Source organism: Cyprinus carpio, chromosome B7 (assembly GCF_018340385.1).
Source record: "Cyprinus carpio isolate SPL01 chromosome B7, ASM1834038v1, whole genome shotgun sequence".
Lineage (NCBI taxonomy): Eukaryota > Metazoa > Chordata > Actinopteri > Cypriniformes > Cyprinidae > Cyprinus > Cyprinus carpio.
The window spans coordinates 24,394,456-24,408,882 of record NC_056603.1 but is presented as its reverse complement, the minus strand read 5'-3'; the positions used below and the strand labels follow the sequence as shown (position 1 = coordinate 24,408,882).

Sequence of the window (14,427 nt, the reverse complement as noted above, 5' to 3'; positions counted from 1 at the left end):
CTGTGTGGATAAATAAAGATGACCTAAAGGTCCTTTCACTCTAGGAGCGGAAACTCTCATTCCAGTTCACTTTAAACAAAGATAACTAACTACCATGCTAAATACAGTAAGAGTAGTAACAGTATTTTTTACACATTACGTATCAGTTATACAGTAATACACTTTGAAAATAACAAAACAAAAATAGGTCCAATCACTACCACTTTTACCTTATTTTGTTTGTTGCTTCAAATAAATCATATTATGAAAGTTACATTGCAATATGATTTTAAAAACCATCCAGTGTACCTTCCATTTGTCCTGTGTATTAATTTGCACAAATTTATGTCATTCTGAATGAATCTGATTTTAGATTCTGAAAGTTATGTTCATATTAATCTTAAGCTTTGCAATCTGACTTGCATATTTTATTCTACTGAACAGTTTCTAATACAAAGATAAGTTTATAAGACACAGATAGATGTAAATAAACCCACGTACTGTAAGTAGTTACGCAGCTTAAATTGTACTATTAACGGAGATCTGCACTGCCCCTTTCAATCAAAACTAAATTTCATTTAAAATCAGCTCAACTGGATGGACTGAGGTGTTTCCCCTGAAAATTTTCAGTCTGATTATTCATTGCTATATAAACATTTTCAGTAACTCATGGAAAGCACAGGAGTCAAATAATGTCATCTGTCCAATCAGATGTCTGCGCAGTTGTCATATTAACAGCAAGCAAAGAAACTCCAGAGGGACGAGCGTGTTCTTGAGCAAAAAGTAGCTGTTTATCAGCAGGAATCGAGCAGAAGTGCTCCTCAAGTCAAAGCTGATTGACAGCACAAACACTGCCACTCTCTCTGAAGTGCAAATCCACATGGTGTGACTGCTGGAAAATATTCCAAATAAAATGTTTTCCTTCCTACCTGCATCCAAATTTATATTCAAAGTGGTCTGTGAACAAAGCAGCCACACAGAGAGAGACAGCAAAGGACAGTAATTGTTTCAACTATTTTAAGTGGTACATTTCAGAACTATTGAAATGTTCCGTTTTTTGTTCATGCGCGAACCCGCTACTCCGAAAACAAGAGGAATCTGATGAAAGGCTCTTTTATTCCTCTCTAGCTATCAAACATGATACTTTTTCCTGCTGGTCAGTTTTCCTGTGTTAATGTGACGGTAAGACAGCTTCACAGCAGACAAAGACAGTTAAAAGCATCTGGCAGCACATCAGACTGAGAGACAGAGAAAGTGTTTATCTGCAGCATTCAGGGAATAACAGAAATGTTACACCTGCAAGTGTGTGGCGTTATCGAATGCTAAATATCTCATTGTAAGTCATTGTCTTTCATTAGCCTGCAACTCAATGCTCTCTGCACAGCCTGCTCTTATTTCACAACAGTCTAGAGTTCATCAATCTCCTGACCTGCAGACATAACACAGCTCAAGCCCATGTGAGCCAAATCATTAGAGGGTACATCACAATCACTTCCTCTGTATAAATTAAACACGAAGCCACTCAAAATCAGCAGTTGGTTGTTACTCTCTCTCATTTGTTTCACATACCACATCTGCAGCAGTTCGGTGTGAGCCCTTCCTGTTTAACCGAAGTGCATAGGTGAGGTTTCTCACACGGCAGCCACAAGGTGAAAGAAATCTTGTTTAGCATAGCTATGTCAAATGGTTAGTTCACACCATTAGAACTTGAGCTGGACAGATTCAGATCTTCTCTAGTGGTTCTTTGGCGACTTTGTATACAGAATGCATTTTTGCTTTGGAAAACACAAGATGCGGTCAGTGGAGTCGTGTTTTTTAAAAGTCGAACACATTTTTTTAGAACGCTGTGTCATGTGCGAGATGCCACAAAAGACTTGAGTGCAACTAAAAAACACATCTGTCTAGTGCACATTTACATAGAAAAACAATGAAAAAGAAGCACAATGGACTAGTTATTTTGTTGTGAGCCAGCCCTAAGAAACGATCTCTCAGGCATATACAGTAATGCCCCTTCACTAAGCTCCATCTTCACACAAGCTTTACAGAATAACTGGAGATATTCATAAACATATTTGTGAGTTTCAGTAAATTCTGTTTTTACTAATTGTTAAAAAAGTTACTTTTGAGACTATGAATCCAAATTTGAAGAAAATGTTTCTCACAGTGAACTGAAAAGAGAACAACCCCCTTTGATGATGATTATAATTAATGTCAGTGAATTTGATTTGATTATAGCATTTTCAGATATACACTGAAGAGGTGCAACTGAAAACATGTCCAGAACTGTGTTTTAAATGAGAAATGACGTGGTAATAACGCTATAATTCCAGTCAGTTCATAAATTCTGTATTTATGCTGAATTTATGCTTTGTGATGCTTCAGTGCATTTGGTTTGATCCACGTACAGTTTGTCACTGTATACAGTATCTGCCTGACTTTTCTCTTTCATCTGTTCCCTCAGCATGTCTTTGTTGTTTGATATGACTTTAGTTATTCTCATTGAACTCATTGTCCTCTCATTACGACTTTAGAAAGACATGGAGTGTACACTTCTTGCAGTACATTTGTCTATTTTTGTCTGATTGGAGTTTCCCTTAGCTGTTCTTTTGACCACTGTGTGTGTATTTGTGTGTCTGCTCTGTCACTACAAGCCGTACCTTTGACATGCTCTCAAATTACCTGTCCAATTTCACTGCCAGCACCATGATCCTAACCCTCTGCTTTTTTTTTAATCTTTCATCCATCAGTCGTATTGTCTCACTCCTTCACTCCCTGTGCACCCATCAGGTCTGTCATTCTCAATAACATCTTCATTTGTCTTGTCTTGGCAGCCATATATTGGAGGCTATATTATGTCACTATAATATATTATCAATTACTTCAGCAGATAGCTTAGGCTGCGACTTTAATACCAAGAAAAAAATATCTGTAATAATAGCTCCCCTGATTTTTACCCCATGATAAGCATTATTTGACATCTACCCAGTTGTATTAGTAGCCAAGAAAACAAGTATTTTCTGGAGAGAAGTCTTTTTGCTGTCTTCATCTCTAGTATCTATTTAATATGTGAATATGTGGTGTATCTCTGTACTTGATGTTAAATTCTGTGGAATATTTATGTTTCTCTACCAACATATTGACAACACCATTTTTTTTATTATTAGTTTGTCTGCATTATTTATTGACCAGGTTCAATTCAATAGGGAACAATTCCTGTAATTTCAATAAAAGTCAAGTTGTTTTAATAAATTTTTTTCCATAAGAAAAACCATTGCTTATTCTGATGTAATTACAGTAGCAACCTAACTAATGCAATTAAATTGCATCTAAAAGTTAAATAGCATGAGTTAGTTTGTATCAAACACAGTTGAAACACTCACCATCTGTTCTCAGGAGATTTATGCACATGAGTGTGACTCGAGTTTACTCTTTCAGAGTCATTTGTTCACGGTCCTGAACTGTTGTATGTGTGACCTTTTGTGTGTGGTGTCACAAGTGTTGAATAGATTGCACTTGAGTTGTGTGTGCAGTTGCTGCTGCTCTTAAGGAAAGCAACAGCTGCTGTTGTACTAGTAAGTTACTGTAGGTCTAACAGTGGCGGATATTAACATCTTCACCTTAACCTAAACACAAATGTGCACATATTCTTTTCATTTTTCATTTTTAATTATTTTTAAGTAAACTATTTATAACTGATTGTTATTTATGTTTATGTTTAAAAAGCATCATTATACCGATTCACTGTATATCTGTAATCTCTTGTTTCAGAGTACATGTTAATCATGTAAATGTTCTCCAGGTCTGTTTCTTATGTCCATCTTTTTGTTTTCACCTTTTTTCAGCGGCCTGGTATGCCATCAGGAGCACGAATGCCTCATCAGGGGGCCCCAATGGGGCCTCCAGGACCACCGTATGGAGGAAGCCCCGCTGTCCGGCCTGGACTCACCAATCAGGCCATGGAGGCCAGTCGTAAACGGCCCGCTCCTTCACAGCAGCAGCAGCAGGCCGTACAGAATCGAAACAGGAAGTGAGTATAATGTGACACATATTTATGATCAGGAACCCACATAAAAATGTATAGAGAAAATGTAATAACAAAGACCTGGAGGATGTCACTTAATGTAGGTTGTAGACGGATTCTGAAATTGTTAACTCCCATTGAAGCAATGAAGCAGAACATATTCTCAAAAGATAAATGGACTGACAGGCCTCCCATTTTTTCTACCTATGTTCCTTTATCACTCATATGAATAAAGGATTATAAGAAAAAAAATCACCAACCCATAAATAGTGTTAAAACCATTCTGGATTATCTTGGTGGGAGTAACCCTGCTTTGGAGCAAAAATCTAGGGTTAAAAGTATCGCTAGCCACTTTTTAAGATTTCAGATGCGAAAGGTTACTTTAAGGTATAGTTCACCAAAATGTTCTGTCGTCATATACTATTGGTCCAGACCTGTATGACTGATTTTCTTCTGTGGAACACAAAAGAAGATATTTTGAAGGCTGTTGGTAACCAAACAGTTTTGATGAACATTGATTTTCATTGTATGGACAAAAAACACTGAGGCATTTCTCAGAATTTTGTCTTTTGATGTTCCACAGCAGAAAGAAAGTCACAAAGAGTGACAAAAGATGACTTTATGGTAAACTACTCTGTTAACCCGGGTCAAGGATAGCATGAAAAAAAGCTCTTCCATACTATACACCACTCTTGTATGAGCCGCTTATGGGCTGCAAAGGACATGTTTGCTGTATTCCTATCAGTGTTGGGTAAGTTACTCTAAAAAGTAATTAATTACTAGTTAATAATTACATCTTCAACTGTGTAATTAGATTACTGTACAAATTACTCTCCAAAAAGTGTTAATTACTATTAATTAAATACTAATTACTTTGTAAATCCTATATCAGCCTCGACAAGTTATTGATACAAGGATAGACGTGAAACGGTTCTTCTAATTCTTTCAAGTAACTACATAAATTATTCTGGTCACACTTTAGATTAGGGTCCAATTTTCACCAATTTTCACTTTTCACTGCCTCAATATACTCCTAATTACTGCTTATTAATACTTAGTAAAGTTTAAGAATTGAGTAGGATTAAGGATTTAGAATAAGGTTTTACAGAATAAGACATTAATATGTGCTTTTTAAGTAGTAATGATCCCAGTAATATTCAGATTATAACCAACTAGTTAATAGTGAGAATTGGACACTAAAGTGTTACTAATATTCTTATTAACTCACCAGTATTCATAGTGAGAAGGGTAGATAAAAGCATGCATTTTAAGGTTAAACTTCAAATTTTAATGTTAAATCCACTATTGTATTGTATATAAATGTTTTACAGTCTATACACAGTATTAAGGTCAATTACATAAGAAGTAACTGTAACTAAATTACAGAAAAAAAGGGTAATCCCTTACTTCACTTTTTCAAGGGAAAGGTAAGTAAAGTACAGTAACTAATTACTTAGTAACTAGTGACACCCAACACTGATTCCTGTGATCTATAATACAGAAGCACTGGAACTGGAACCGGAAGTGTTCAGTACAGTCAGAGCTGAATGAGTTTTGATTGATGAGCATGTTGCTTTGATGGCTGACTGGGAAGACGTGGTTCTTCCTCTGACAAGAACTGTTTCAACAGAATGGCCTGATCCTATTTGATATAAGATTTGATTACATGCGTCTTAATGGGAAGCAAAAGAATTTGCAATTGCAAAAATATGCCAAACAGCTGTTAACAATAAAAGGGTTATGGCTGTATTGATGTGGAGTTCATGAGTTCTTCTAATCTTACACGGTCTCCTAGCCAGGTGCAAAATAATAAAAATATCTCTTTCATGTCTTTTAATTGTTTTGTCCTGCTCCTAACCAACCACAACAAACATCAGGACAGCTTGTCTGTTACTTGATTTCTTTTCGGCTGTGTCACGTGTCACAGTTTCTGGGTCCAAACGCTCCTTCAGATCCCAAAACAAACGGTGCTAATATACACTTACGGTGTGCTGTAGTACTACTGAAAAATCACAATCCTAACCTTTGTCTCCATACTGAAATTTCATTAACCATAGTTCATCTTTTCTGAATTGTTGAAATACTGCTGTCTGGGATACCTTGAGCCCAGAGACTGTAATCTACACCATAAGTTTTTAAAAGCTTAGTTTAAAGGTGTGCTATCAATAAACAGTGCTCATAAATTTTAGCCTTAAAATGGAGTAGAGGCTACAAGCCGGAAACAGTATTCACAATTGTCACGATTTAACTTGCAGATTTTAATGGTGGAGTGCTGGGTAGCCCCACCCACACTGAAATCTTCTTAGTCCACAATTCTGCTCCACATAATGTAGATGAACATTAGACATCGACGTATCTTCTGATTTGTCTGTGATTGTATCATGTCACAGAGCAGGTTCACTTTCAGTGTGAAGAAAAAAATTACTTGCTACTTTAATACGTTTAGGACATTGTGTTATTTTCATCACTTTTGTTGCATCTTTCTTCTTAAGATGTTTTTTTTTTTCTAATTTAATTTGCATTGTTTGTTCTTGTTTTTTTTTTTTTATGGTTTTGATCAGATATGACCCAAGTTCCTTTCTTGGAAATCTCTGAAAATTCCTGAATGTTATAAATGGGGTCATTCTCTGTGGCATGTGTCTCAGTTTGCGCAGTGGCTGTTGTTTAGTTGTTTAGTTGTTTATCTGTGGAGTCGTCAGTGTGCTGGCCAATCATCTGACTGTGCTTTTGTGACAGAAAGGGGCCACGCACTAAGAGATATTGTATATTGTACATTTTTTTCTGGATCTCAGTCTCTTTCTCTCTCTCTGTCTCTGTTGTGTCCTCTCTGAATCAGCTTCATTGATTCACATACTTGCTCATTCTGTCCGTCGACCTTGTCTGACACATTAGTGTAACATTATCTTGCATTGTCTAGAGCCCTCCTGTCTCACATCAGACTAATCAATGCACTGGTTGTGTGTGTATGTGTGTGTGTAATAACCACACGTGGCATATCAGATCCTTTCCCTCTGCTTCTGCTGTTTCTTGTACAACTCCCATGTTGTCTGTTTTGTGTCTTCAGCTTTTTGTAATGTGTCCCCAATATATTCAGCAATTCTAAACTTGCATACAAACACATGCTCTTGCAACACATACAGACACACTCAGTACCCTCTAATGAAGGACCCTTCGAATGCCATCAGGAAGCCTGTTGGATTTCCTGGACCAAATGAGATGCCAGGGAGACAGATGGACATGAGAGAGGCCCAATCAGATCCCACACTCGGATCAAAGTAGGAGTTTATTCTGCTGCATGATGGATTCTCACATTTTGATCCCACCCTTGTCCCAAGCCTTGACCCCTTTAGCCTGGCACATCTTGCCTCCAAAGACATATCCATAATAAGGATTACCCCCTTCACCTCTGATTGAAGTTTGATGGTTATTATCAAAGATTATTCCTTTATAGAGCAATGATTTAATTTATTAAGTTACAGATCAGCTGATGTCAGTCATCATAATAATCATGTCCTGAGACCTAGCATGACATTTGAGACAAAAACATTATAAAATCAAAGGTATCATGTTAATATATTAAGGATTAAGTGACTTAATTAAATATTTTCCTGGGTTAGCATGGACGCGCTTGCATGTCCTGTTGCATGGCATGATGGCAGTATGTGAGAGCTTGTTTGACACTTCAGTGAATAGCGTTGACTAAATGTTTTCACGAATAACTAAACATGAATTAATAAGTCAGACTAACTGATTTGTGCATTTTAGTTGGTTGCATACATATATTAAGCTGGGGAAGTGTGCAGATAATTTTTATTTTATTATTTTATTTTAAAACAAATACTGACTTGAGACCACACCTATACTAACTAGTTCTATCCAGATGTTTGTCGTGGAATAACAAAAATAGTATTTGGTCGTTGTTTTCCTGATCTTCTCACAGTGTTTGTTTTGGTGATGGTCACTTGTATGGATCCTGCTTTTTGTACAAATCTCTTTTCTATGAGGGGGAATGTAAACATGCCAAACTAATGTCCAGCATTCTTTTCAGTCTAGTTTATAGCACCAGTGATGATTTGCTTTCACAGGTAATGCTACATGCAGCTCTCTCGACTAGCAGTTTTGTGCATATCTTATGTGAAACAGATTAAAAAAAAAGCACAAGGAAAAGAACACCAAAACAATGTTACTTGCTGTGCTCAAATAAATAGAAGAGCGTTCATATATGAGCACAGATATACACTGCCGTATTGACACACCTGTCTGCACATCATGAGCAGGTCTCTGCTGAATCTCTGCTGCTTTCCAAGCTTCAACTTGTGAAGTTTGAGCAGTAAGGATTCTAGTTGATTCTAGTAACATCCTCTGTGCCGATGGTTGCCAGCACCATCTGGGCTGCGCGCACACACACACACACACACTCTCCCACACCGTCTTTCCCGCATCCTGGACCAGCCCCAGAATTTTAGCAGATGTCCCGGGTGCTCCACTGTCAGTCTCCATAGTAACATCTTGGGTTTTTTTCTGCCTTTCCTCTCCATTTCCCCTTTCTCCCTCTTTCTGCAGTGCCAAGAGGAGGAAGATGGCTGATAAGATCCTTCCACAAAGGGTGAGTAAGAGATCTGAGCCTTTTCATTGCTTTCATTGGTTTAGCTGGGTTTTTTTGTGTGTGCAAATGTGCACGGATGAAGATGCACGGGTGTGTGCGTCTGTTCTCTATCTCGGCCTTTTAGAGGGGTGGACTCTACCAAGCAAGCGATACGGTAGACAAATGTTTTTGAGGGCTTTTGCCTTCAGTAATTGTCACCTCAACCAGACGATGCAGATATAGTCTGCACTGACAGCAGGTCGTTTTAAAAAATATATATATTGTAAAGTATCTAGATTTTTTTTATACATAATATCTGTTTTAGTTAATGTCAGCTTTCAGTTGTGTATTATATTCTGAGATATTCTAATATTACAATATATAACAAAAAATAAAAATAATATCTCTTTCTCTCAAAAAAAATTTTTTTTTTTAAAAATTAAAAAGGGTTGTATATTAATATATCTGTAATTAGTCTTTTCTTAGTTTTTTATAGTCACTGTGTCACTATGAGTTGGTTGTGTTAGATAAGATAAGCAGCATTATGTGTGTGTTATCAGGCCTTATAGATAGATACAACTCCAGGGGAGACGCCAGACGCATTAGTCATTGACGAAACACTCAGACTATCGTACACAGAACAAGGGAAATAACTAGGATAGTTTGGATTTCATTACCTATGCTCTCATCTGTAAAATGAAGTTTTATTGAATTCCTTCTTCAGATTCGTGAGCTTGTTCCGGAGTCACAGGCGTATATGGATCTGTTGGCATTCGAGCGCAAATTAGACCAGACCATAATGCGTAAACGGGTGGACATCCAAGAGGCACTTAAGAGACCCATGAAGGTATTTCTCATCCTCATAATCCATATATTCTTTTGAATTTAATTTTCCTGAACAGACTGGTTTATTAAACCAGTTTTAAAATATATATTTGCTTTTGCACTTGTACATTTGTTAACCTATATATCAGACAGTTTTAAGCAGGCATAAGGAACCATGGACGAAGCATTTTGCCTGCAGTCTAGTCGTCTCTTATTGAACCATTTGCTCGCATTAATCAACAGGATAAGACACCAGACAACTTAAATGAGCATAAAATGAGGCTTCTGGCATTATTCTGAGTGTTTAGCTTCTCATATTTTACCACTTATCTGCTTAACAGCATTTTTTCCAACATAATGCCTCTGTGTTTTTGTGAGCATCCAGGACTAATTTCATCTTGAGGACTGAATAAAGAGAAATATTCCGATTAACTTGTTTTTTCCTATTTGGCAAAAGCGAAAACTGCGTCTCTACATCTCCAATACGTTTAACCCTGCCAAGCCTGATGCAGAGGACTCTGAAGGAAGCATTGCATGCTGGGAACTGCGTGTGGAGGGCAAACTGCTGGATGATGTGAGTCAGTTGTACTTAAATCAATAATTGCACAACAGATATTTCAAATCCTTTACTCTGAAACCCAGACGTGCTGGTGCGTCTTTTTTATTGGGAAAAAGAAAGTATGACTTTTGTATCACAAATAACTGTCTTCAATGTTTGATCATGTGCTTTTTGTTTGTGACATCATACCTTGTGAATGGCAGCTATGTGCATTCTGAATTAGTGAGGTTAAATTTACTCTCCCAGGCTCCACGTCTTGACCACAGACATGTGCTTCACTTACCAGTGAGATCACTTCCCAGCCTCCAGAAAGTTCTGTGGGTCCATTGACTTGGACTGTTTTTCCTTACTCTACTCTTTTGATAGTTGCACCCTTTTAACCAGCAATGCGTATCTTAAAGGAATATTCTCGGTTAATTACATCTGTAACTCTGTCGAATGCCTTTGTGGCATGCTTTTATTTTCAAAAGGAAAATTCAGCCTAAAAAGAATGCACCTAATGGCAGTCTAGCAGGCAAGTGTACATCACCCAGAATAAATGTTCAAAATAGGCAGCGATCACACTTTTGAAGTGCATAAGCATAAGACATGAATATTATACATATTATACATGCGTTACACTGGTTTGTAAGAGTCATTTACCTTCTCAGTTGAAAGAATCATTCAAACCTTCCCATTTTAAAAGAATCATTTACCTTTCCACCTTGTTCTTTTTTCATGATATTACCAGGAAGGGACGTGACATAACTATTCATGAAGTACTGTTTATATGCAGCAGACTCAACCTACAGGAATTACATTAGTAACAAATAACCAGAAGTTACCATAAAATGTTTCCCCTTTAAAATGAAGGTTAAGTTTACTTGCCTACTATCTGTAATTCGGTATCGCATAATTATATTTTATATTTGACCTCGATCTTAAATCTGTTTAGTGGTTTCCATCAATATGATTAAATAGAAGTTAAAGCTGAGGCTCACTGCATGTTTGTTTTTGCTCAAGCATGTTCCCTTTATCTGGAGCCACTGGAGCATGGCTAAACATGCAAAAACGTTTTTTATTTTTTTACTTTGTGATCTCAAATGCCTTGTATTGTACCCGTTTGATTCATGTGATTGCAGCTGAAGCATCATGGGGACGAAATTCTTAAGAGTTTACGCAGTGCAGCATAAATCCAGGCTCTTGGGTCAGTCTCTAACCAAGACCCGTTTAGCTAATACACTTGAGGCATGCTTTTCCATGCCCAAAGAAATGAAACTAGTACTTATTGATGATAGCTTGAAGGACTCATGCTGTCTTTGGGCTGAATGGAATGTTGTCCTGCTCAGCAAATCATCCACCAGTGTGCCACATATGAAATGAACATTCAGCCCGTTCTCTTCCATGGAAAGTCTACCAGGAAAGTTTATGATGTGGTGTAAAGTTCTTGTTTTCCAACAATGTCTTCATCCTTGAAACTGGATAGTATGCTCAGTGGCACGCTCTGAAAACAGTATTCATGCTTTCTTGCACAGCCGGGAAAGATGAAGAGGAAGTTCTCCTCATTCTTCAAGAGTCTGGTGATTGAGCTTGACAAAGACCTTTACGGCCCTGATAACCATTTGGTTGAGGTTGGTGTTTGATTTCTTGCTTAGCACTCTAAATAACAGTGAAACATACCAGAAATTCTTAAAACCAAGAACCAGAACCACAATAAATAGCTTATATTTTAACTGCATTTATGTCCTGCAGATACTGTATTTTTCAGTTATTTAGCATTTTGTCTAGTACAGATGTGTAGTGATGTTGTTATTTATCTATTCTGTTACGGCAGTAGCTGCATCTCTTTTCTTTTTTTCTTATTAAGTGTGTGCAAGCATGCTGATTTCTTTTTTTCTGCAGTGGCATCGTACCCCAACCACTCAGGAGACAGACGGTTTCCAGGTGAAGAGGCCTGGAGATGTGAACGTGCGCTGCACCCTGCTGTTAATGCTGGATTACCAGGTAAAGGCAACAAAATGCATCCAGTAATGTTTACTTGTATGTTAGCTGAAATGCAACATGGTGCAAAATGAGATTGTATAATTTCATGTCAAATTTTAAAGCATTGTCTTGTGTGATGTTCTTTTTGATTATTAATTTCTGTCAGACCTTGAAGCCTTGAGTTTCATTGAAGTAATGGGTGACTATCACATATATGAGTATATTAGAACCAAAATCTGTGAGTAGCAGGTCTACTAATTAATAATTTAGTGATGCTTTACTTTGCAGTCTGACAGTCAGAATAGATAAATATGCTTCTGCTGTGCCTACTTTGTTAGATTAGAAGTTAATGAAACTTATTAACGTTAATTAAATGTAGGCATGTGTCAGTACTCTGAAATGAAGATGGAACACACTGAAATGTGACTGAAAAGCATCATTTATCTGAGAGCTTTGTGTTCTGTGTGCAGCCGCCTCAGTTTAAGCTGGATCCGCGTCTGGCTCGTCTGCTGGGAATACACACACAGACTCGCTCCAGTATCATCCAGGCCCTCTGGCAGTATGTCAAAACCAACAAAATGCAGGACTCGCATGACAAGGAGTACATCAACTGTGACAAGTACTTCCAACAGGTACACTTGATTGGAATCATTGATTAAGATTCATCACAATCTGTAATTAATGAATGAATCAGCCTCACTTAAACCCCTAGAATGCATTTGATATTTAAACACTTCTGTTCATAGTTTAATAGAAACACATGGTGGAATTATTACCTAAGCCAGTATACTGTATTTTAATCAAGAGCTTTTTGTGTTTCTCCTCTCACAGATCTTTGACTGTCCACGTCTGAAGTTCTCTGAAATTCCACAGCGCCTCACCAACCTTTTACTTCCCCCCGACCCTATAGTCATCAATCACATCATTAGGTTTGGATGTCTGATTATGTGCTCAGATGTGTCATATTTATTGCAGATACTGTGGTGTTGTTCATCTTTTACTTCTGGTCAAATGTCATTTGTATTCAGCAAGGACACATTAGGACACATCATGCAAAATATTTCTTTAACAAATCTATTTCTAAAACAGTTATTTTAAACTTTCTATGAGCACCATATCAGCATATTAGAATGACACTTAGAAATGGCTGCTGAAAATTCAGCTTTGTCATAACATGAATAAATGAAACAATATATATTCAAATAGAAAACAATTATAAATATGAATAATATTTCACAATATATTTTTCTCTTATTATATATTTGATCATTTAAATGCAGCCTTTGAGAGCACAAGAGACTTCTTTCAAAAACATGACCCCAAACTCTTGAACACAATTTTTTCAATTATTTGAATTCAACCTCATCACATCTCTGTGTTGATATGTATAGAATCCAAAACAGGAGTATTACGGTTCAGTTGTTGATTGTACCTTGTGCTTTGTCTTCTCTATATAACATGAGTTCTCATTGAGGTTATTTTTGTACAGCGTCGATGCTAATGATCAGAAAAAGACGGCATGCTATGACATTGATGTAGAGGTGGAAGATCCCCTTAAAGCACAAATGAGCAGCTTCTTGCTCTCCACAGCCAACCAGCAAGAGATTGCCTCTCTGGACAACAAGGTTAGAGCACGTCTCCCACATCAGTGTGGGCACGGTGGAGCAGATGATTGAACTTCTAGACACTTTGTTCTGAATTATAGGGTCTCTGATTTCGACTCGTATTATTACAGTGAAGCTGACAAAAGGATAATAATCAGGATTGAACAACTTCTGCAGTGCCATCATGTCTGTGAATACACCCTTGATTTTTCAGTTTGGTTCTAAATGCTCTGCAGATCCACGAGACTATCGAGTCCATCAATCAGCTGAAGATCCAGAGAGATTTCATGCTCAGCTTCTCCAGAGATCCTAAAGGCTACATCCAGGACTGGCTCAAATCCCAGAGCAGAGATCTGAAGGTCTGCAACTTTCATTCGTCTACACATGACTCTTGACATTTATACAATGTATATTTTTGAAAATGAAGTGTGTTTTCTGTTACAGTACTTTCTCATATTTCAGTTTAATGTGCTGAGACAGATATATATACATAAGCCAGCTGTAGGCTGAAGTCCCAAAAAGTGTAAACACAACATTGCTCGGTTTCAAAACATTGCTCGGATTGTTTGAGTGGTCCGATATGTCAACTTCTGGCTCAACCAATGGCGTGAGTTTAGGGCGGGACTACCTGTTTGAAACAGGTCAGAAGGGGCAGTAGGAGTGTTTGGTAAACCTGTTTGGAAATTAAGTTTGCTTTTCTGTTCTGTTGCTGCGGTTAATTATACAGTTATTACACACTTAGAACCAAATTTATAGAAGATTCGACAAGGTATTTACTTCATATTCAGTAGTTTCCACTAGTAAAATCTGAAACTTCAACAGCTCTCATACACTGCCAATCAGAATCATGGGTAAAGGTCATTCATTTTGGGCTCAAGATTTTATTTTTCAA

General features: G+C 37.3%; 1 protein-coding gene across 4 annotated transcripts in view; it reads left to right on the top strand.

Moving 5' to 3' along the window:
• LOC109059156 (SWI/SNF-related matrix-associated actin-dependent regulator of chromatin subfamily D member 3-like) overlaps positions 1–14,427 on the top strand; it is a 35,738-nt gene that overhangs the window by 17,195 nt on the left and 4,116 nt on the right. For 2 of the 4 annotated variants that reach the window (XM_042728094.1, XM_042728092.1), the window contains exons 2-12: positions 3,822–4,006; positions 7,141–7,275; positions 8,564–8,606; positions 9,310–9,432; positions 9,862–9,984; positions 11,484–11,579; positions 11,851–11,952; positions 12,402–12,563; positions 12,763–12,860; positions 13,421–13,556; positions 13,772–13,894. In XM_042728094.1, coding sequence (XP_042584028.1) covers positions 3,822–4,006; positions 7,141–7,275; positions 8,564–8,606; positions 9,310–9,432; positions 9,862–9,984; positions 11,484–11,579; positions 11,851–11,952; positions 12,402–12,563; positions 12,763–12,860; positions 13,421–13,556; positions 13,772–13,894 — 1,326 coding nt within the window. The remainder of the gene's footprint in view (positions 1–3,821; positions 4,007–7,140; positions 7,276–8,563; positions 8,607–9,309; positions 9,433–9,861; positions 9,985–11,483; positions 11,580–11,850; positions 11,953–12,401; positions 12,564–12,762; positions 12,861–13,420; positions 13,557–13,771; positions 13,895–14,427) is intronic. The other 2 variants (XM_042728093.1, XM_042728097.1) reach the window with 2 other exon arrangements.